Here is a 25141-nt window from a genome sequence, read left to right as displayed (position 1 = left end):
CTAAGGACCGCGGTGCATGCTGGGGCTATCGAGCGGCTCTGCGGCGTGAGTGCGGCCTAGTAGTGGAGTGTAATCCCTTCCCTCTCGTACAGACACCGACGGAGCACGGGCGCCTGAGCCGCAACGGACGAGGCGACATTTTCTTCACCTTCTAGAAAGCGAAGAAGCGGTAACTTGTACGTCTGGCGAGGAGACCCCTACCCAACGGGGGTGGGTGAGTACGGCGGCCCTTACACGGGCTCTCCACACTGCAATGCGGGGCTCGGTGAGGCGGCTGGGGCAGTGGGTTCTACTCGTACCATATGGGCAGGTAATACAGTGAGGGCTACACTAGAAGCAGGGGGCCTGGCTCCTTACAGATCCCTCCATAGTCGGGCCTTGGACCAGTGTCTCGGCCCCCGGCTCGTGTAGGGACAGACGGGGCTTGTGGCGGGAATGTATCCAGGACTGGAGGTATACTGTGCCGCTGGAGCCTGCTCTCTTCACGGCCCGTGTCTTTGTATGCACAATGCGGCCGGAAGTAGAGGTCATACCGTGTGTGCGGGCCGCCGAGAGGAGGGTGCGCGGGCCTGTCATCCAGGGGTACACGCTGCAAAAATGGACTAGTTGCCTATAGCAACCAATTAGCGGCCAGCTCTTATTTTTCAGGGGGCTGTTGGCAAATGAGAGCTGCCATCTGATTGGTTGCTTAAGGCAACTGCTGCAATACTAACCCAAAATATGTGGAGGGATGTCCAGGGTCAGGTTATTGGTGGTCTATCCTTCAGATAGATTATCACTGTCCAATTGGTAGGATTTAACTCTTGGCACCCTGGCAAATTACTTGTCTGATGGGGCTGCAGCCATCCACTTAGCAGCAGTGCAGTAAATTGCAGCTTTGTCCCATTCAAGCAGACGGACCCTGCACCATTGCTACTGCTTGTATGGTATCCACATAGACAAACAGTGTAAATGATGAAGCTGCTGAAATGCTCACTTTACTTTGCATTACTGATTGCTCTTCATAATGGTACCATTCAATGGCCTTTATATTTTTTTGAACAGCTGGAAAATTTCTGAATGGGGTGGAACTAGATAAAAAAAAAGTGCATCTGCACCATGAAGCCAAAATGACACACTTCCTATATTTTGTAGTATGGTCACAGCAATACCAAATGTATAGTTTTTGGTATGTTGTAGTAACATTAGGAACAGTAAACTTTGGAAAATATAAACATTTCTTTGAGCTGCCATATTCTGACCCCCTTAAGGGGGTGTTTACAGCTGCGCCCATGTCTCCATCCTATTTCCCCAGAGAAGCTGCACACAGTCGGACATGCAGGACTTTGTGTCCAGCCAAACAAAACTTTCCCCGCGGAGAGGATACATATGGACATGGTTTGCTTTAAAAACCACGGACGCAAGTGTGAACTCCCCCTTAAAGGTGATGTCCAAACAAAAATGGATAACCCTTTTACGTTTAAATCCGCTGAAGGCAGTAGGGAAAAAACCTCCCATACTTTGCTGTACTCCCATGTGCCCCACTGGTTCTGCTCTGGAAGCGCCTTCTGGAGTTCTGCTGATTGGCCTCAGTATTCACATGACCACTGAGTCCAATCAATGAAGGGCCTACAATGTCACTACCTGTGACTTCACAGGTCCTCTTCCAGAGGCCACTGATGTCAATCAGGGGAACTCCAGAAGAGACACAGGAGACGAGAAGAAGAATCGGGATGCACAGGAGGACACCGGAGCAATGGCTTTTTTCTTTCTTTTTTTATGGAATCCACCATGTTGCATGAATAGTTTTATGGTAACCCTTACCACCATAGCTGTTCTTTATTTTTTACATCCTACCTTCCAAAAACCATAAACTTATTATTTTTTGTTTCCTGACATCTCCCTTAAAAGGTAATTTTGGTAGGCCTTTGAACAGATTAGTCTGCCCTACGTCTTTTGCAAAAAGGTGAACAGTGGCATTGTAAAATGTCCTTTATTAGGATATGTCACACATCAGCTCTCCTGACATGGTTTTCAGGAACTTTGATTTCCTATGCAGTAACATTTTTGGAGCCCTGTTTTTGAATCATCTGACAAATAGAAGTTACCAGGCCTGATTCAGAACTATTATTTCATGGAAAATCGTTACCAAAATGGACATGTGAGAAGAGATGGCCCAATAGGCAATCTGCATCCTTAGTTATTAGTGTTTGATTCCTCTTTAGTTTTTCATTATATGTTGTTTTTTTATATAATATAATTGCTTGATGTTTTCCTCTAATGCTAAAGGGGGCTGTCCTTGTCCATTTAGGACATGTTGATGTCAGAGTGTGGCCCTGCTCAGGATTGCACCGTTACAATCCCGAACCTAGAGCCTTTCCGAGTGGTTCATGTTATGGTGGATTTGTGCCATCCCATGTAATTCGTTATTTCCCCTGCAACTAATACTACACAGAAATGCTTGTATTGCCGCAACTTTTCTGGGAAAATTAGCTGTTTCTTAGGCTAGGATCCGGAATGAATGATCACCTCTGCAGCCGCATTGTGTTTGGGGTAATTTTCTGATAAGACTGCTTTTATGATTAAAAATTACCCTATAAGCTGTAAAATATTTTAGTAAACCCAAACCCTCTCACCAATCATCTTACTCCGATGCTGCCTGGGCCTGACTAGTTTTTTAATCGTGGTGTACACTTTGTGCAAAATTTGATAAACTTGGTTATCAAATTATGGCAAATCAGACTCCAGCATCTTCTGTATAGGCTATTTACACTTGCATCTTGGATATTGGACATGTCAGTATATAAGACATGTACCATACAGGTTTAGTACCCCTGATTGAACAGAGTTTTGATGATTAAGCCTTTCATACTAGTCCATTGATTTTAATTTCAGGTTGAATTGTATTTTATTATAAAAAAAAAATTATTTTTATACAGGTTGGTACTGAAAACATGTCTTACCCACCACATCTTAACCGTCCTCCTATGGGGATTCCAACTCTGCCTCCAGGCATTCCTCCTCCACAGTTTCCAGGTTTTCCTCCCCCTCCTGGTAAGTGGTGATTATGATGTGTCTTATTTATTTATTTTATTTTTTTGGCTAGTGCTGTACAGGGACATTTTGTAGTGTTGTTGATTGATTTTTGACTATCAAGATGCATGTACAGGCCACAGGATTACATTGAGTAGTATGCAGTCTTATAGAGTGCAGCTTTCTCTACTTGTTTAAATCAATCAGTAGTCCTACAGAGTGCCTTCTTGTAGCCTAGATCTAAATTAACTCCTCGTTCACATCTGCGTTTGGTGATCCGTTCGGGGAGTTCGCTTGAGGACCCTCCCAAACAGAATACCAAATGCATTGCAAGCTGTGTGCAGTGAAAGCACACGGATCCCATAGACTATAATGGGGTCCGTGTGCTCTCCATGTACTCTCTGCATCTTCCGTGCGGGCACTGCACGGAGAGTACACGGACCCCATTATAGTCTATGGGATCCGTGTGCTTTCACTGCACACCCCTTGCCAATGCATTTGGTATTCTGTTTGGGAGGGTCCTCAAGCAGACTCTCCGAACGGATTACCAAACGCAGATGTGAACGAGGGGTAAGTGATATCTGTGGTGCACAAAGGCAACGCTAATAGTGTTGTGTACTGTTATTTGGTAGTGCGCCCCAAGGTTGGTGCATCACAAAATGGTCACCAAAAAGTATCTTTCATTGCCATAAACAAGCAGTATTAGTGATATGCAGTCACTTTGGTGGATATTGATTTTTCCAGAAATAAGCTAGATTCTCTGCAAGTTCTTCACTGTATTTAATACTTTCTTTTGTTGATGAAGTCTAATAACTTTTATACCATATTAGTTTTCCTGTAATCAGTGTCTGTATTTTGAATAATAATATTAAATATTTCTCTGCTTCTTTTTGCTGAAGTTTAATTTTTATTTACTCTGAACCTTATTTTGTAGGTACTCCAATGATTCCTGTACCAATGGGTTTAATGGCTCCAGGACCCGCTGTAAGTGTGCTTTGTACAATTTAAATTATTTATGTACATAGAGACTCTGACTCTTATGGCTTTTGAACCAGTGCCATCTCCAGAAATTACATCAATGAAACCTTAGTATCATATGAAGGAAGAGAATCTCCTTTTTTATATGACACTAAAAGCAAGTTTGTACATTCTATAGTGTCCAAGATATGACAGTTTGAAGCGACCCTCCCTCCTTTTTCTCTATGTATTACACAACCCGATACTCCATACACCGTAACAGAAATCTCTCTCAATACAGAGACAAGGGACGAGTGGGAAAAAATGCAGGATTTCACAGAAAGGATCCAAAATTTAATAAAATAATTACCAAATTTATTTGACACATGTACATACAGCCAGAAAATCAAGTTCGAAAGTTTAGTTACACTTTAATAGGAGTGCGAAATTCCTGTTTTGTGTGTGCTTCAAATAAAGAAAAATACAGTGGAAAAAAAATAGATATTTGTGTGAAAAAAATACATTTTGCTTGTGTAAACCCTTCTGAAGAAAGTGACTTGCAGGTACATGCAAAATTGTATACCCATAGTGACTACAATATCTTCATGTTCATTCAAAAATTAAAGTTTTAATCCTTTGCTTTTTCTTTCCTTTTTTTTTTTTTTTTTTTGTACTGTTTCCAACGACTAGGTTTTGTTACCGACTGTACCTATGGTTGGGAAACACATGGGTCCTCGAAAAGATATAATGGGCCTGAAAAATAAAGAAAATGATGAAAACAGCGGCCCCACAACCACTGTTTTTGTAGGAAATATTTCAGATAAGGCCTCAGACATGCTTATCAGGCAGCTACTAGCTGTAAGTATATATTTCTCATATATATACCGGTGTGTGTGTGTGTGTGTATATATATATAATTTTTTTTTTTTTTTTTTTAAATATCTATTACAAATGTTTGTCACTTTTAAATAGTAATCTACCCCACCCCAAGTTGGCAACCTACATCTGCAGTATTGGTGAATAACTTTTTGATGGTAATATTGTGACATTATGTGCTTTTCTCTGGAGCACTGCCCTCCTTTCTGCTTAAAGGGTTTGTCCGGGGAGTATTTAATTACTTACTTGGTTTTTTATGGGATAATTTTGATGGCAGGAAAGATTAAATCCAGCAAAGAACCGTTCCCGGTATTAAAACATAACTTTCAACTAATCCAGCATTTTACAAAAGTTAAAAAAAAAACATGAGAAGCCCCCATGTACATACACAGTGCCTTTTTTTCTCACATGTTCTTTAATCATTTGTAATATGTTGGATTAATTGAAAGTTATGTTTTAATACTGGGAACGGTTCTTTGCTGGTTTAATCTTTCCTGCTGTTACAAGTCCGTGCAATAGTTGTCTTACAATTCGTCTGTTAGAGCCTTGATCTTACTCCCATAGACCTGCGTTGAGTTTGATTTCCTGAGTAGCAGAGAGGTCAGTGCACCAAAGGGAAGCACATAATTCGCAATAAACCTGTCAGTAAGTTATTTGCTACAATCAGATTTATTTTCAAACTGGGTGGGGAAAGGATGTTGCATAGAAATTAGTTACTGGAGTACTACTTAAGGCCGGAGCCCCACAAGCTGGAAACGCCACAATTTGCCCGCATGTGAATCCCATCCCAACTTTGCGTTTAAAACCACAGCGCAGACACGCTGTGATTTCCAAAACCGGCGTGGTTTTGGAAATCACAGCATGTCAATTATATCTACGGAAACACCGCTGGGTTTTTCTTAGACATAATAGTAACAGAAAGTCCGTGGAGATAACTTCTATGAACTTTCTGTTTAATGTGCTGCGGATCATCCTGTGGGGCCTTGGCCTTAAAGGGGTATTCCCATGTACATATCTTTTTTTAATTTTGTAGGTGATTAAAATTTAAAATGTTTTGCAAATATAAGTAATTAAACATTTTGCAGAGTTTTAAAGATTTTCTCTAAATATCTAGTGGTCACAGTCTAATTGTCTTTATCGGTTGCTAGTGGTAACGACCATGAATGCAGGAACCTTCTAAGGTCAGAAAATCCGCCATGATTTCCTTATTGTGGCCGGCATATCTTTTCATACATTTAGTGTCCCTGCCTGATAACCCAGCTACAATAAGAAAATCACGGCTGGGTTCCTGACAAGTCCCACACCATATAAAGTTTCTGCATTTGTGGTCGTATCCATTGGCAGCCAATCAAGACAACAGACTGTCACCACTAAGATAGTGAAAGTAAAGTTTTAAAACTCTGCAGAATTTTTAACTACTTATATTTGCATAAATGCTTAGCTTTTAATTATCTACAAATATACATATGATTATGTTCATGGGAATACCCCTTTAAGTTAGTTTTGACTCGCTTCATTGTAAAGGTGTTTCACAGTTTATAAGATATGGGGCTTGCAGTGATTACTATGCATCTACATTTGTTTTGTGCTTGTTCCTTTAGAAATGCGGTTTGGTTTTGAGCTGGAAGAGAGTCCAGGGGGCGTCGGGGAAGCTTCAAGGTAAGTGTGGTATGTAATCTTTACCTTTCACTTTTATACTTAATTTATTATTGTTGTTTATTTGTATTTATTTATTTATGAAGTGCCATTAATTCCATGGTGTTGTACATTATACAATTCCACGGTGCTGTACATTTGAGGATTTACATACAGTATATAAAACAAGTACAATACTAACAGTGACCAATTGGCACAGTTGGATTGAGGGCCTTGCCTGCAAGGGCTTACAATCTATAAATATAGTAACTGCATAAACCTTTGTTTAGAAGTATAGACTAATTGTATATTTAGCTTACTTGTATAGCTCCAGCATATTCTGCATCGCTTCACGGACCTTGTCGTTCACTGTCAATTTAGGGCTCACAGTCTACATTCCCTATCAGTATGTCTTTGGAGTGAACATGCAAACTCCTTGCAGATGTTCCCTTTTGGTCAGATTCTAACTTTGAACCCCAGGAAAAGTAAGCAAATTGACCGTCAGTGCTATCCTTGTGAGTTGGTAGGGAAGATCATAATGTGGTCATCTTCCTTCCATATGTTATCTAAAAGAATTTACCATTGCATCAAAAAGGTTTGTCAACAACTGTTTGCTTGCTTGTCTTCTAATGGAGGTGTATTTACACAGGCTGCGGATTTAATTGACCTACTCTTGATTCCCAGTCATTAGCCAATGTAGGTCCTATAAACTTCAAAAGGGTAAATATTGGGTTACACAACACTTACTGTGGAACAATTTTATTACACTGTAAAATCACTATATTATTTGAAAGTGAATTTGTATGAAAAGCCCAATGATATAGCTCATCTACTGACCAAGTGGTTGTTAATACTGTGATTAAGTGTGCTGTATGTTATGTAGTGTCACTTGGCTAGTATACCCTTGTGTGCATCTACACTAAAAGGTTTAGTTTGGAATGGCTGAACGGATTTGGATAAGACACCAAATTCTCAGACAACGATTCAGATGTCTGTGATGGTGCTTTTCATACCTGGTCCTCTTTAAAGTTTATTTATTTTGCAATATGGAAATGAGCAGTCTACAGTCATGGCCAAAAGTTTTGAGAATGACACAAATATTATATTTTCACATGATCGGCTGCCCTCTGGTTTTTATGTGTGTTTGTCAGATGTTTTTATCACATACAGAAATAGAATTGCAATCATATTATGAGTAACAAAAGCTTATATTGACAGTTAGAATGAGTTAATGCAGCAAGTCAATATTTGCAGTGTTGACCCTTCTTCTTCAGGACCTCTGCAATTCTCCCTGGCATGCTCTCAATCACCTTCTGGACCAAATCCTGACTGATAGCAGTTCATTCTTGCACAATCAATGCTTGCATTTTGTCAGAATTTGTAGGTTTTTGTTTGTCCAATGATTGACCACAAGTTCTCAATGGGATTAAGATCTGGGGAGTTTCCAGGCCATGGACCCAAAATCTCTATGTTTTGTTCCCTGAGCCATTTAGTTATCACCTTTGCTTTATGGCAAGGTGCTCCATCATGCTGGAAAAGGCATTGTTGATCGCCAAACTGCTCTTGGACGGTTGGGAGAAGTTGATCTTGGAGGACATTCTGGCACCATTCTTTATTCATGGCTGTGTTTTTAGGCAAGACTGTGAGAGATCCGATTCCCTTGGCTGAGAAGCAACCCCACACATGAATGGTTTCAGGATGCTTTACAGTTGGCATGACACAAGACTGGTGGTAGCCCTTTAGACTTTGTAAAAATTAATATTTGTATCATTCTCAAAACTTTTGGCCATGACTGTAGAGTTGAAGGTGGCTCTATTGCTCCAAACTGCTATGTTCAACATTGCTCTAATTTCAGCATGAGCACGGGCCCAGGGGAGATTTCAACATTGTTCCCCGGCCTTGTCCTTCCCTTGCTGCAATGAGTGCGTATTAGAGCTGTGTGGAGCAATGGAGCCGCCTTTAGTGCTCCAGACTGCTTATTTATATATTGTGAAATAATACATGTATGTGTGCTTGTGGCCTGCTTTAGTTCATAGCTTGAAAATTTCCAAACTGTGTGGCAGATTTACTAATAGTCTAAAAGCGAGAGAGTGCTTAGATTGCTAGATTTATGAAAAACTGATGTCCAATAGTACATCATAAATCTGTTTTATCTTTTTACTGTGTAGTCTAAATATTTATTTGTTTAGTTTTGGACAAAAACGTGTCAAAATTTTAGCATATTCTTGGTGCACATTGACACATCGAAGGTCCCACTCCACCCCCTTGTTATACAAGTCTAAAACACATACCTGTGGTGCAAGGTATTTACTCTATTTTTTCATGTTTTGTGTTTTATTTTTTGGTGCAAGTTATACCAAAATTCAGATTATTTTTTTTTTTACTTAGTAAATTTCCTAGTAAATTCTGTTGGTGACATTAGGTGCTTATATTTCTGTTTCCAAGATGTACATTTCACATTTTGGAGGATTTAAAACATTTGTACCTTTTTTGTAAGGCATTTCTTTCCTATCCTTCTCATACAGCGTTTGGATTCTGTGAGTACAAAGAGCCTGAATCTACTCTGCGCGCACTGCGTTTACTCCATGATCTGCAGATTGGAGAAAAGAAACTACTTGTAAAAGTAGATGCTAAGACTAAAGCCCAACTGGATGAATGGAAAGCGGGCAGGAGGGCTTCCAATGGGGTAAGTAGTACATAAGTGTTTTCTATGCACACATGTGTATGTATGTAAAGTATGTGTGTGTATAAAATACATATAATCATGACCCCTCCCTTCGTATAGTCATTTAGCAACCATATAAAGAGTGGTTTTCTATACAAAGGAAAATTCATTACATGTGTAAAATGCATATAAGCTGTATGTGGGGTTTTTTGTAATAATTATAAATTATAATTTATTTTTTTTTTAGAACGCCCGCCCTGAGTCAGCTGCTGATGAAGATGATGACCTTGATGAAGAAACTAAAAGACGGGATAATGTTATTAAAGGTGCAATTGAGCTTCTAATAAAAGAGTATTCCAGTGAGCTGAATGCTCCATCTCTAGACTCTGAATCACACCCTAAAAAGAAAAGGAAAGACAAAAAGGAAGAATTGTCAGTAAGTATTTGTTTGTATTGAAGTGTCACAGTAAGGCCTATGACTACACGGCAACATACCCACTACAACATCACATCTAATGATTGTCGTTGGAATGTAATTTTGACCACCTAACCTAAACCATGAACAGGAAGGTGTCATAAAGTCTAATGCTGTTTGGATTTTGGTTGCAAGTCACTTAGTGGATTTTGGCCTCAACTTTGCTCTCATAGACTGCAGCACTTCCTTTTTCCATTGTTATTTAAAAGATGTGAACATAGCCTTCCATGTAAACTGTCAGTTTTTATAAATAGGTGACCCAAGGATATGTGCACATGGAGGAAAGTGAAGATGAATTCTCTTTTTCCACTGCCAGTATTTTCACCCATGGGCAAACCTTGATGGGATGCTGATGATTGGCATTCTGTCATGGCTGCCCGCTGCTGATTAGGACCAGATGAATGGAAATCCGCAGCAAGATCGAGCAGAATGCTTCCTTTTTCCACATTCTGCTGTGTTTTTTGCCTCCTATTGAAAACAATATGAGGCCGATTCTGGGGCCAAATCCGCAACAAATTCCGCCCTATGATCATGCCCTGAGAGGGATTTGTATAAATGTTTTTTGTTTATTTAGGGTTTATTTAAAGTGAAGTTTTTGCTAAACAATCTGCAACTAATAGAGATGAGCGAATAGTATTCGAAACTAGAGTTTCGAATACCTGGCTCCCATAGGAATGCATGGGAGCGGCCAGCACTTAAAGGGATTCTACCATTAAAACCTCTTAGAAAGGCTATACCTTTAGATGTGATCTCCGCCACGCCGTTCCTTAGAAATACCGGTTTTTACCGGTATCCAAATTTAGTTCTCTGGCAGCGATGGGGGCGGGCCCCAGCGCTGAAAATGCCATGGGGGCGTCCCCACTGCAGCTCGAGAACACGATCCTGTGACGCCTCTATCTTACTGGTTAAAAACCGGTATTTCTAAGGAATGGCGCGGCGGAGAGCACATCTAAAGGTAAGAGACGAATAGCCTTTCTAAAGGCTATTCCGACGTCTTATCCACAAAAAAAAGAGGTTTTAATGGTAGAATCCCTTTAACCCCTTGCATTCCTATGGAGAGAGGTATTCAAATCTAGTATTCGAATCATCTCTAGAAGATAACCTATACATCTCCTTGTAGCTTGCAGAAATCCATGTGTTTGTCAAAACCCCACTTAGATGAATAGAACTGATTGTCTCGGATTTCTAAAACAATTCTGATACATATGAACTTGCCCCAAATTATTATCCCATTTTAATCATAGTCTTCATTGCTGAAATTTTTCTAATTCATTTATAGCAGGAAGACATAAATGCAATCGAAATGGAAGAAGATAAGAGAGACCTGATATCCCGCGAGATCAGTAAATTCAGAGATACGCACAAGGTAATGTTTTTTATTTCTTCTTTACTGCTAAAATGTGCTCCCTACAGATTCGAGAACCACATAGTTTTAACACAAGCTTCATGCCTAATTTGTCAGAGAAGATGAATGTAGACAATGAAATTCAGCGTTGTGTATCATTCCTGTATAGAGTTTGGCTTTAACCAATTGTAATGCACAGTTATTATCACTTGAGTTTTCCGCTGGTTGTACTCGGCAACAAAAAAAACAAACAACTTGCTAAACTTTTGTCATCAAATGAAAGCTAAGAGCATTAAATCATTTATAGCTGCCTCACCAGCATATACAGCCATACCTATAACATCACACTTATTGTTTTGAAGAGCTAAATGAGTTAAAAAGCTTTCTACATGCTTTTAGTGAGTCAAACTAGATCAGTGGTTTCCACATGTGCCACAGTTAAGATGCATGGAAGATTTGTAAATTCCCTATAAAGCTAATCTATTCATTGACCCCCACCATTATGATAGAGATCATATGGTGACTAATGCAAGATGAAACTCAGCTTGGAAAGTAACATGGAATAAGAATGTAAGTATGAGCTCCCGTTTTTTTCACTATATTTTTCGGATACCCCCTCTGAAAAATGTGCAAAGTGGCAACTGGCTTGGTTTATTGAATTATCTTATTTAAGGGGTACCCAGTGTCTGTGCTGTGTGGGTTTTTGAAATCCTTATGAGAGCTATTTATTTTATTGCAGTAGTAATACAAGCCATAGGTTTATAAGTTTAGATAATTTGGACGGTGTAAGTATGGGCACACTTGGTGATCTTTTAAGGTCACAATAAAAATTTGACCCTAAAAGTGTAATTCGTAGTTAAAATATCCGGTACACTCCTTTTTAAATTTTGTCTTTCATTTCCTCATGTTCCCAGTCCTCGGTTCATTTCTATAAAATGGCAACTAGCTTTTCAGACAATCCAGCAAAATGTACTTGAGTAGTCTAAGGCTGCATTCACACAGGGTTATTTGGTCAGGAAAAATCTGCTTTAGGAAAATTCATGAGGCATTTTTTTTTTTGTTTTTTTGAAGTGTTTTTTAGGCGTTTCTGCCTGAATCAATGCAAATCAATCGGAGGTGGAAAATCCACCTGATGTTTTTTTGCCAAAAAAACGCTAGTGGTTTTTCCGCCTCTCATTGACTTGTATTGATTTCCTGAGGCGGATTCCGACATGTCGCTTTTTTTCTGCTATTGGAAAATCTGCTAGCAGAAAAAAAAAATTACATAGGACTGTATGGTGAGGCATTTTTGGTCAGGATCTTGAGGCAGATTACTGACAAAAAAAACCAGTGTGAACGCAGCCTAAGATCACCACACCTTCCCCCCATGGTCTTGGTCAGCCCATTCAAGAGTAAGGAGTTTGTGTCTTAGACTACCAAAACACAATGTACTTTGGATAGTTTAGGATGTTAGTGGCCATTTAATAGAAATTAAGAACTATATCAAAACAATTATAAAAGCAGGTCCCAGGTATTATAACTATGTATTATGAATTTGTGAATTGGAGGGCCAGTTTGACATGTAAGTCTTCCTTCCCCAACAGAGCGCACATCAATATATATATATATATATATATATATATATATATATATATATATATATATATATATATATATATATTTACTATACCTTCTTGTGAAAGTGCATTAAAAATGTGTTTTAGAAAACTCTTGAGTATTTCATCTGTGTAAATGAAATGGATGCAAAGGTATTGTCTTCCGTTCTGGCTTCTGAGTTAAGGTTTACAGGCTCTGCTGGATTTTTGCAGAGTTAATGTAGCTCAGTGAACCTTTGCATGTTTGGTAGGGATTTCTAAAATAACACTGCAGCCTCCTTATGGCTGTCAGGGTATGAGTAACGTAGGGGGTGTCCATTTGCAGCACTGATGAATCTGAAGACTTTAAGGTAAGATTTTTTTTTTCTATTTACCACCTCTTTCTGTCTGTCTATGCTGTTATTTCTGTTTACCCCATCTTTTTTCTAATGCCCCCTCCTGATACTAACAAAGTGCAAATATAACTACACATCAATATGAACACATTTTGATTGCTATAGATCACCCTTACTAAGCCAAAGATGTAGCTTTTATTCCCTTACACATACAGTATATATTATAACACCTAGTCCTAGGATATATATATATATATATATATATATATATATATATATATATATATATATATATATAATCCTTTTCATGTAATGTTTTGGATCATCACTTGGATCTTCTAGAAATTAAAATGTAAGTATTAATTCTGGTGGAGATACTTTGCAGTTGTAATGCCTGAAAGAGGTAAGTTTCCAATGATATACAGTACAACTCCAAAAGTAATGACTCAATCCACGACATGGTGTATATATACAGTTCTCCTATGTGTGATGCACTTTGTGTGTTTTATTCCTTTCTACTTCCTTCCATGCTTGTATTGCTAAAACACATTAGGCTAATCCCATTGAGTCTTGAGCGCCTGCATTTGCATTGTGAATGCCTTCCTTTCTGTCTGCGTCTTTGCTCTATTCCTTCTTACCTGTTCACACTCTTCCCCGGGATTCAAATGCCGCTGGGTGTAAAGGTAAGATATCTTTTAATGATTTATTTGGTTTTTTGTTTTTTTTTCCTGTTAAATGCAATGTTTGTATCGTTGTAGTATAAATATCTATGACATGAGATTGAAGGGGTGAAAAGTCTTTTGTTGGTAAATGCGGAAAAAAATCAAAACTATGTGATTCGTAGACATTTGTGCACCTAGAATGGTCTTGTCTGTCTTTGAAAATGTACTTGCTCTTCCTCCCAGAATCATAGCTTGTAGGCAAAGTTAATCCCGTGTTGGAGATCCATGTCCTAGCACATCATCTGTAAGTTAATTCAAAACAATTGCTAACCAGGATGGATATATGATCTGTGGATGTCTTATTTCCAATGTGTTCAAGGTATTTTGGGCATAGACACATTTTTTATTTTTTTTTCCCCCCACAATAAAATATTTGATATTTTTTTGGCCATTGCTATGGAACGAATGGATATCCCTGTAGATTCCATGTCGCAAGTGATTTCCAACCTTCCTGCAGTTTCTATGTTTAGCACCATTCTGTGAAGAGCTAAACCAACATTTGTAAGTTTGCTGCCATTCCTAGTCTTGTTGTAGGTAAACGTTGCCATTGCATTTGATCAACATGCCCACCGGTTTGTGCCAGTAGAATTTGCCCTCAGATGGTGTACTTAAAGCTTCTAAAAGTCCACAAGTACACTCTCCATTTTCTTACTCTTGTGTTTTGCTCAAAAGCAGCATTTCATGTTTGCAGATTTTGCTTTTAGTTTTTAGCAAAGAATACCATTCAAAAAGATGAATCTGAATGATTGACATCTTCCCCATCTTGTTCCTGCCTCTTTGGACTTCTACTTACTTCAGCAATCTCTTGAGCAACATGCCTTTACTACAATGACCACCCCTAACCATAGATGCGATTTGGGGTGTTTGTATCATTATTATATATATTTTTTTTATTTACTTTACCTTTCTCATGGCATTGTCAAAGAGGTAAAATACTTATTGCTAGATTCTGTTTCTTGGATTAAAGGGGTGCTCCAGGACTTGACTAGAGATGACCTATCCTTGCGATGGGACGCCAGTAAAAGATCAGTGCGGGCTAATAGTCCAGCTGCAGGGCTTGGACCATTGCTGCAGTCTCTTCATTATTAGCCAGCCATAGTGCCATATATTTTGTAACAGCTGTGCATGGTTCTGCAGTTTATTGCAGCTCCGTCCCATTAAGTGAATAGGTTGTTGCTATGTGTAGTACCATGCACAGCCACTGTGCCTGGTAATGAAAAGGCAGCAGCCTCTTCAAATAGATGATCAATGGTGGTCATACAGATCTGATATCGAATATCTATCTTTAGAGCAGTGGTAAAGTTCTGGAAAACTCCTTTAAAGTCAACTAATTGAAAATCTGGTATGTTTGTCATGTGTCTAGTTGCTATGTATCCCAATGTAATTCATTTTTCTAGCTTTTTTTCTTCTTCTTCTTAATTTTTTTTTTTTTTTTTTTTTTTTTAATGGATATGAAGTGCTGCTTTACCTTGAGCCCTGGATCCCTTAGAAACCATGGTTGGAGATTGCTGGTCCTTGTAGCTATATACTTGCACGGAATCTAGTCTTTGTGCCTTTTTTCTTTTTTGCTACACATTTTGAATGTCCCTTTTTTTTTTTTTTTTTTTTTCTTTTTTTCTTCTCATTTTTATTTTGAATGTTTTAGATAATTGAGCATTAATTTATCCTGTCTCTTTTTTTAGAAACTGGAAGAGGAGAAGGGAAAAAAGGAAAAGGAGAGACAAGAGTTTGAGAAAGAACGGAGGGAAAGGCAGAGGGAACGTGAGCGAGAGAGAAGAGAGCGAGAACGGGAACAAGACAAAGAGCGCGAGAAGGAGAAAGAGAGAGAGCGAGATCGTGAAAGAAACAAAGATAGAGACCGGGACAGGGACAGAGACCGAGACCGTGATAGAGACAGAGATCGTGACAAGGATAGAGACCGTGGGAGAGATCATAGCAAGGATCGAAGTCGATCAAGGTACATTTATGCGGCGAATGTTTTTAGTCTATATAGGCAGTAATATTTATATATTTTTTTTTTCCCCTCCATTCCCTTTTATTTGTAGCCTTAAGTTATTCCTTAATTCAAGGTTTCCGAATTCTTGTTTGGCTCCACTTATATTTGTTTACTGTAAGGGCAGCACGGTGGCTCAGCGGTTATCAAGGCAGCTTTGAATCCTGCCAAGGACAACATCTGCAAGGAATTTATGTTCTCACTTTGTTTGCGTGGGCTTAGTCTGGTTTCCTCCCACACTCCAAAGACATACTGATAGGGAATGTATATTGTGAACCCTACATGGGACAGTGACTGTTAATGTCTGTAAAGCGCTTCGGAGTATGATGGCGCTATACAAGTAAGCATAAATTAAATAAATAACCAGCTCCAGATGGCCACGTGCCCCATTCCACTCCAGGTGACCCTGCTCCACCATTGCCGCTTCACCCACTGCATCCATTCTCATGGTACCTTATTCATTATGACTAGTGGAATTGTAGGCATTTGCTGCAGAAAACCCCATTCTAATGCATGGAAAGTATATATTTCATTCTCAGAAATTTTTCCTATAAATGTGTGTCAACAGTTTGGTTAAAATATGAATTCAAAGACTGTAAGCATTAAAACGGTTCAGTGTCTTTAGCCTGCAAAAAAAAAAAGGTTTTTTCTCTTTTATTTATATTTTATCTCCTCCCCCTCCCTCCAGGGAGAAAAGTAGAGACAGGGATAGAGACCGTGAACGTGAGCGGGAAAGAGACAGAGAACGGGACAGAGAAAAAGAGAAAAAAAGAGACAGAGAGGAAGATGAGGAAGAAACATACGAGCGACGAAAACTTGAAAGAAAACTGCGTGAAAAAGAAGCTGCATACCAAGAGGTAAATGTTTGTTACAAGGGAGGCATCTTCTGTTTTAAAAGGGTGTTCCAGTAATACCAAGTTGTCCCCATCTACTTGATAGGAGAGAACTGCTATATCTACAGGGGTCTGACTACTTCAAAGGGGTTTACAAGGCTCAATTGATGACCTATCCTTGTACAGTGACTGCTTGGGATCGCAGTCAGGCCCATTCACTTGAGAGCGCTTCTGCTGGTTCAAATGGCTGATCCACAGGGTTGTTGGCACGCCGCAGATCTTCAATTGATGACCTATCCTAGAGATAGGTCATCAGTTAAGTCCTTTTAATACTGCATTCTCATTTTGTCTTCAGATTACTAAGAACAATTCGTTTTGCCTTTCACTAAATGCCACCTAAATTAAAACCGACTTTCTTCCTATATAGCGTCTTAAAAATTGGGAGATCAGAGAGCGAAAAAAAGCAAGAGATTATGAAAAGGAAGCTGAGCGAGAGGAAGAAAAACGCAGAGATATGGTATGTCTTTCTATGATTTTGATTATTCTGACACAAATATCCAACTATTCCTTCTGTTGATATTTTATTTTTTTCTTTTTAAATTTCATATTATCCCAACAGGCAAAAGAAGCAAAAAGGTTAAAAGAATTTTTGGAAGATTATGATGATGACAGAGATGATCCTAAGTATTACAGGTATTTTTTACGAATTTCTACAGTTTTCTAGAAATGCAGACCCAATTTACCTTATGAAAACATAATAGTACTTGTAGGGATTGGAGTTTGCTAATGGTGCAATTTTTTTTTTTTTTTTTTTAAATCTTTCAGAGGCAGTGCACTCCAGAAAAGATTAAGGGACAGAGAAAAAGAAATTGAAGCAGATGAACGAGACCGTAAACGAGAAAAAGAAGAGCTTGAAGAAATCAGGCAGCGGTTATTAGCAGAAGGGCATCCAGACCCAGATGCTGAGCTTCAGAGGGTCTGTGTTGAACACTTATTTTATTTTATATATATATAATATGTGTTTGTGTGTGTGTGTTATATATAATTTGTATTTTTTTTTATGTATTGATATGACAAGTTATTTAAAGTTTGAACTTTTGTGATGTTAGATCAGTAAAAGTCTTCTAATTTGGTTTACTAAGTTAACATCTGACATTACTGACTCATACTGTTAATTTTAGTAAGCCCACATTAGTTCCATTATTTTACTGTTCAGTATCCATGTTTTGTATATTTTCCACTCTGAAATTATCATTGTGTTAAATGCAGATGGAACAAGAGGCAGAAAGGCGAAGGCAACCACCACAGATTAAACCACAGCCTGAATCTGAAGAGGAGGAAGAGGAGAAACCAATCAAAGAGGAAAAACATGAGGAGCCAATTGAGGAGGAGGAAGAGCCTGAACCAAAACCCTGCCTTAAGCCTACCATGCGGCCTATTAGTTCTGCCCCATCTGTCTCTTCTGGCAGTGGCCATGCCACCCCTAACTCTCCTGGGGATGAATCTCCTTGTGGTATTATTATCCCTCATGAAAATTCACCAGAACAGCAGCCACAAGAGGAATACCGACCAAAAATAGGTCTTAGTCTCAAATTAGGTAAGCATTGAATGTTACTTCTTTCTAACAGCACAGTAACTATAATAAATTGATACTAAAAGTGTAACGTGCCTCTAATTAATATACAATGTCGAATAGGAGAGTGACCCTATCCCTTTAGGATGTTTCCCATTAGAATCATCTTTTATTAATCATTAGTTTAAAAACAAAAAATTCCCACCAAAAAAACACCACCCACAACCATTTAAAACATAAATTGCACTCCAGTTAAAGGGGGTGAATAATATAAGATCTGTAATCAAGCGAGCCACCAGAGGAAGATACAATACATCAAAGTCCACTTTTCTTATGTTGTACACTGAAATGTGCAGAATATTCGGTCAAGTGTATAGAGAAAGCAGTCGGTCCACATGCTGTGAGCGGGAAAAAAAAATCCTCCCCTCTGCATTGTCTGTGTTAAAAAAACAAAAAAAACAAACAAACATCCCCCCTCCTTCCACTCACTGTGAAACCATCTTGCTGTTTTTGATGGTATGTATGGACGGGATTTCCTTAGTAGCTGGGAGTGAATTGCAAGTAGGCTAGAAGCAGTAGTTGAAACTTTTAGGTTTTTTTTTTTTTAGTAGAAAACTGCCACATTTTTTAAAGCTTTTACATTGTTCCAGAGTCGCATGATCTATTAAAAGAGATTAAGTTTGCTCTAAAGTTAATGACCATTTAAAACGTTGTAGCAGTAGTAGGTATTTTTCTTGTGTGGTATTATACAGTTTGTTTTTCTGCCTTGTAAATATAGGTGCTTCCAGTAGTCCCAGCCAAACAAATGCTGCTAAAAGGAAGAAACTGCCAGTAGATAGTGTTTTCAATAAATTTGAGGATGAAGATAGCGATGAGGTGCCTCGGAAAAGGAAACTGGTGCCATTGGATTATGGTGATGATGACAAATCCTCTGCCAAAAATAATGTGAACACTGAAGAGAAACGCAAACATATCAAGAGTCTTATAGAGAAAATCCCCACAGCTAAACCAGAGCTGTTTGCTTATCCTTTGGACTGGTCCATAGTAGATACCGTGAGTACAATTTTATAGCTTTTAGTGACTGGTAACGAGTTCTGGTGAGGTGCAGAATGATGCATCCCCTGCTAGATGCACTTGAGGAGTCCCACATTGTGATTATAACAATGGTTTTTATCTTCATACAGTCCAGGATGTAATTACCAGTGTCTTACATTTATAAAGCTGATTATTACATAAACTAAAGCATAAGTGCTCTTTAAATATTTGGCAGGAATTACTGTTATCTTTAAGTTTCTTTGCTGACGACCGTATGAATGGTCATTGTGCTATCCAGGAAGAACCCAGCTAACACATTGACCCATTAAATTCTAAGGGCCCGTACACATGACCATCAATTACATGGTCCCATGTGCGGTCCGGCGGTCTGGGCTGCAAAATATGGAACAGGTCCTATTCCTGTACAATCTTGCGGTCCTACTTCCGCCACTCCTATTCATTGAATGACAGGAACAGTGAAGCAGGGGCGGCACACAGATGACATCTGTGCGCCGCCTGTGCTATTCATTCACAGCAGCCGGTTAGCACACGGCTGTGTAAAACCGGCTTAAGAGATACATTAAAGCAAATGTGCACTTTAGACTCTGTTCAGATAAATCACAAACACTATAGCGCAGATTTATTAATATCATCTAAGTTTGACAGTGCTAACATAGATTACAGTCTTAAAGGGATTCTACCATTAAAAACTTTTGTTGTTTTGTCGGAATAACTTTAAGAAAAGCTATTCTTCTCCTACCTGTAGATGTCTCCTTCGCCCCACCGTTCGGTTAAAATTACGTTTTCCTTTGGTATGCAAATGAGTTCTCTCGCAGCACCGGGGGCGGGCCCCAGTGCTCTAACAGCACTAAGGGCGTCCCCAATGCTGCAAGAGAACTCTCCAGCGCCGCCTCCATCTTCTTCTGGAACGTCCTCTTTGTGCGTCTTCTTCCGGCGCAGGCGGTCAAACTTGTAGGCCTACTACGTAGGCCCACAGGCTACAAGAAAATGGCCACTTACTGTGGAAGCAGCCATTTTTCTTTGCATACCGACGGAAAACATAATTTTAACCGAACAGCGGGGAAAAGAAGACTTCTAAAGGTAGGAGAATAGCCTTTCTTTATTGCGATGAATTAGTGGTTTTTGGGTTGCAGTTTGGCCACTCGGTCTCAAAAAGGTTCGCAATCACTGGTGTAGTCTAACTTTTACAACAATCATTAGCTGTTCTAGTCTTTTGCCAAAATGTGCTAAACATTTGGCGCAAATTCATTGTCCTATTATATGCATCGTCGTGATGTTGACAAGTGTTTTCATAACTTGTTAACCAATTTCTCCCCACTTTGGTCCCCTTAGACATTAATGGAGAGAAGAATTAGGCCGTGGATCAATAAGAAGATCATTGAATATATAGGTGAAGAAGAAGCTACCTTAGTTGATTTTGTGTGTTCGAAGGTAAATAAAATCTAGAAACAAGCGTTTACATTTGCCTAGGGCTATTATAGAATAACTGGGATGTACACTTTTTATAACTTTGTCCATTTCTGTACACACAAAGTAGCTGTTGGTTTAGGCCATGTTCACATCTGAGTCGGAATCTGTATTAGAGACTGATTTGGTAACTTCTGTGGTGGATCTATATGCATTTAATGGAATTCATGTTGAATTGGTGAGATTGGCCAATGTGTATTTCATTTGTTTTAGCGGTCTACCTGATTTTCTGATTGCTGAGACTCTTATGGGCTCTTTTCAACCCTTGTACTCTTAGCAGCTTTCCTTGACATCCATTGTGGATCGTTTAGATCAGCATGCAGTTCCCTGTTGCTATTTGTGCACACGGGATGCCGAAATACTGCTGCTTCATTTGCTGTTGGGCTTTACTGCTGACTAGAGATGAGCGAGTACTATTCGAAACTCCCGTTTCGAATAGCACGCACCCATAGGAATGAATGGACACAGCCGGCACGTGGGGGTTTAAGCGGCCGGCTGCTGGCAAAATCTGCATGCTGGCCGCTTCCATTCATTCCTATGGGTGCGTGCTATTCGAAACGGCCGTTTGGAATAGTACTCATTCATCTCTAGTGCTGACGTTCTCACCAGGTCTTTTAGGTTGACTTTTTATTTCCATAACCACTTCCACCTTGTGTTTATGTATTTGCACCTAACATTTTAGGATGGTTCTTTTAGTACTGTGGTCATTTATCAATGTATTTTAATGTGTGCCTATGAATATTAATGAGGTGCACTACTATATGTTATTTTTGTAAGCCCACATTTATGTTTGAGCCTTTAGTGGCATTCAGGTACACAAACTCACTTAGGTCAGTTTACAGTATTTCAGTTACAAAAACATCTCCTTTTTGGTTCTTCTAATGTTTAACAAGGAAGATCGGTTTGGAGTACAGGGCTAAAGGGCTAAATAAGCGTTTCATAGAAATGTAATTAGGAACACTGTAACAGTTTCATTTGACTTTTTTTTTTTTTTTTCCTCCTTGATAGGTAATGGCCCACAGTTCACCACAGAGCATTTTAGATGATGTTGCTATGGTAAGTTTTGTGTTTTCCTGGGTTTTTTTTTGTTTTTTTTCCCCCCTCAAATGTTACACCAAATAATTTTTGCAGTTTCAGCTGGTTAGTTGATGTTATGACAGCCACTGATTTTCAAACGTTATTTGAAAAAGTTAATTTCTAATTTCATATTTTCTGAATGCCCCTTAACCCCTTAAGGACACAGCCCAAATGTATGTTAAGGACCAGGCCTATTTTTTCGAAATTGACATGTCACTTTAAATGGCAATAATTTTGAGACGCTTTAATTTACACAAGTGATTTTGGGATTATTTTCTCGTAACACATTATACTTCATGTTAGTGGTAAACACTAATCAATATTTTTGTATTTACTTATTTAAAAAATAGGAAATTTGATGGAAATTTGGAAAAAAATTGCAATTTTCAAAATGTGAAATTCTCTGCTTTTCAGGCAGATAGTCATACCACCCAAATATAGTAATAAATATCTCCCATATCTCTGCTTTATATCGGCATCATCTTTTGATTTTATTTTAATTTATTTTGGACGTTATAAGGCTTACAAGTGTAACAGCGATTTTCCAGATTTACAAGAAATGTAACTTTGTTTTTTTGTTTTACACACTTTATTTTTATTTTTTTTTTAAAAAAACTTTTTTACATTTTTTTATTTGTGCTGCAAGCACACTAGAACCAGTGATCAGAGAGGATCGCTGGTTCTATACTAACTACAGACTGCAATACACGTGTATTGCAGTCTATAGGAAGCTAGCTATGCAGATGCATAGACTAGCTTCCCCTCGTCCTGGCATCCAAGGGGTTAAGGGATTAAGGAGCAGCGTGTAGCTGTAAATTACAGCTCACACAGACTCCAGATGCTGCTGGCCAAACCCCTAGGGTGCCATGATCACTATGGATCATGGCACCTTAAGGGTTAAACAGCGGGGGGTCGGTGCAATCACCGTCCCTGCTGCTACAGGAAGCCTGGCTGTCAGATACAGCCGGCCTCCCGTGGAGATCGCACACGCTCTGCTTCTGAGCCCGTGCGATCTCAATCACGTACAGGTACGTGGAATGCGGGAACTAACCACATTCCCTGACGTACAGGTACGTGATTTAGCGTTAAGGGGTTAAAGACAGATTTTCAATATAAAATCTGAAATGTACTTGAAGAGGTTGTTCATAAAAAAAAAAAAAAAAAAAAGAAAAACTGGGATTTTCACTGATCACCAGAACTGGGTGTTTTTGTACACAAGTAAAAAGGATGTGAAAGTATTTTATTGTTGGGGTATGGCAGAATTGGGAGTAATTTAAGGCTACGGACCCACAATGTGGAAACGCAGCTTTTTTTCTTTTTTTTTGCAGATTTTGTTGTGGTTTTTTGAGCCAAAACCAAGTATGGATACAAAAGGAATGGGAAATATATAGGAAACTCTTATACTTCTACCTTCCTCAATCCACTCCTGGTTTTGGCTCAAAAAAACGCAGCAAAATCTTCAACAAAAAAAGTTGCGTTTCCGCAATGTGGGGCCTTCGCCTAAGACAGATTTTTGCCTCAAAAACTAACCTTGTGCAATCTCTGGCAGAGAGCTGAGGTTTGGCTTTCTGTCACAGGTTTGCTCGTGTGATTAGCCTCATGTACAATGTGTACAGTAAAATTTATTTGAACATACCCTTAGTCTGAATTGATGATAATTATCAACATTCATAATTTTCATGAAATGTAGAAATTGCAGTGATTTTTTTTTTTTTTTTTTTTTTTATTATAAAATTTGTGTGTGTAATTATATCATGATGCATTTTCTTTCTTCTACAGGTACTGGATGAAGAAGCAGAAGTATTCATAGTAAAAATGTGGAGGTTACTAATATACGAAACTGAAGCAAAGAAAATTGGTCTTGTGAAATAAAACACATTGACTTAACTTTAAACAAAAAAACAAAATACAGCACCATTACATCTCTGCTGTCAGTAGGGTCACTAAAACATTGAGGAACAATATGTTGCAGCCCCAGATTCCTGCAAAGTTGTTCATAACTCCAGTCGTCAGACACATGTAAAATCTGGATTTATGTGTAGACAATGTGATTTTTTTTTTCTCCCCTTTTCATTAATAGTGACTCTTAATTGAAATCTTAGAGATCGTCACGGTATTTAGGAAACACGCGTTAACCAGTGTGGCAGCTGGTACGGTTTAAAAACTGCAGCTACTCTACAATGGCATCTCCTGGTGTTTTTCCAAGTCTATGCTGTACATATTAAAATTTCCAATTTTTGCAAACTGTTTGCACTTATGGTCCATGCCTGTTGTACATATGAGGAACAGACATTTTGACTCGCTTGTCGCTTTTAGGATTTGAAAACGGGTCGGCTTTCCTAATTTAAATGAACTCTGCTTTACTTTGTGTACATCTTACTTGGCAGAGGAATATTGGCTCCAGACCCCTTATTATTTTGTCTGGTATTAAAGAGTACACAGTCCTCAGCGGCTATGGAGTGCACACAATGCAACCCACCATCACTGAGGCTTTCTCTCCCTTGTGTCTCTCTATATTATACAGCTTCCGACACCAATTTGTGGTTGTGATACATATCACCTTAAGCCTAAATTTTCACCTAACATTTTTAGCCATATCCCAAAGGTCTTGCTCACACAGTGCTGCTTTGATGCAGGTGGGGTTTTTTTTGTTTTTTTTTACAGCTTTCAGTTAAAGAAAAGCACATATTAAAAGGTTGCACCAAAACTATGCAGTGGAGCAGGATCTTTAGCCTCTCGTGGACACCTCTTCAGTTGTATTACCTTTTGTAAAGGGCTGCAACGTATTGTTTGATATCAACATTTCTCGCTCTAAATTTTTACTCCTTTTTTTAAATGTCCATTATTTAACATGACTACCTGAAAGAAAAAGTTTGTGGTCCTCAAAATATTTTGTCCAAAAATATAATTTTTTTTAATTTTTAATACATGAAATCAATACGGTCACAGATTTCCATTTGGTGCGTTTTGGCAATAATTGTGGAACAGATAAGCACATTTTTATTTCATCTCATCCGACCCGTGAAAGGAAGATGAGTATGAGCAATGGGAGAGACTGTGCAAATGCTGCCACTTGACTCATCCACACAAAAGGCAGGGATCGCAGTGTGTGTTAAACAACTTGTTAAATATGGTGGCGTTCTCTTGTGGAGCAGTTGCCTTTTGGGGAATGTCCATTGTCTGTTCTCTACTTACGTTCATCAGCATGTGCTAGGGTTAAACACTGTAATCCCAATTCACAGAGAAGACCTACAAGTTGCTAGATCTCGCTATATTATATGTAGTCGTCATGTACAGCTGGCCAATATTTATTTCGTATTGGGACTGGTTAACAATGGAACCTGAACTGCTGTTTTTTTTTTTTTGTAAAACTGCTGCAATATCAGTTATTGTATTTAAAACATTGGTTTGTCTAAAATGTGGAAACTGTGATCTAATTGCCAGACAACGTGCATTTGGAAACTGTGTCGAGCCATTGAAGGCTTATTCTGTAAATAATCCAAACATTAAAATGTATATATTTGA

General features: G+C 38.8%; 1 protein-coding gene across 3 annotated transcripts; it reads left to right on the top strand.

Annotated features, from left to right (window-relative positions):
* RBM25 (RNA binding motif protein 25) lies at positions 1-25141 on the top strand. Of its 3 annotated transcripts, none has more exons than XM_075282885.1 (18): positions 1-214; positions 2919-3033; positions 3947-3996; positions 4660-4827; positions 6447-6513; positions 9006-9166; positions 9393-9581; positions 10900-10986; positions 15300-15574; positions 16299-16467; positions 16871-16960; positions 17063-17136; positions 17269-17419; positions 17713-18040; positions 18795-19069; positions 20405-20503; positions 21548-21595; positions 23396-25141. In XM_075282885.1, exons 2-18 carry the CDS (start codon positions 2934-2936, stop codon positions 23486-23488), a joined length of 2424 nt encoding a protein of 807 aa, XP_075138986.1. In that variant the 5' UTR covers positions 1-214; positions 2919-2933; the 3' UTR covers positions 23489-25141. The 3 variants fall into 3 exon arrangements, with proteins under 3 accessions (XP_075138986.1, XP_075138985.1, XP_075138983.1); XM_075282884.1 differs by lacking the exon at positions 1-214 and adding an exon at positions 2445-2532 and having other exon boundaries at positions 6447-6504; XM_075282882.1 differs by lacking the exon at positions 1-214 and adding an exon at positions 2445-2532.

The sequence above is a fragment of the Leptodactylus fuscus genome, chromosome 7 (assembly GCF_031893055.1).
Source record: "Leptodactylus fuscus isolate aLepFus1 chromosome 7, aLepFus1.hap2, whole genome shotgun sequence".
NCBI classification, from domain to species: Eukaryota; Metazoa; Chordata; class Amphibia; order Anura; family Leptodactylidae; genus Leptodactylus; species Leptodactylus fuscus.
This window is presented reverse-complemented; position numbering and strand designations above follow the sequence as displayed.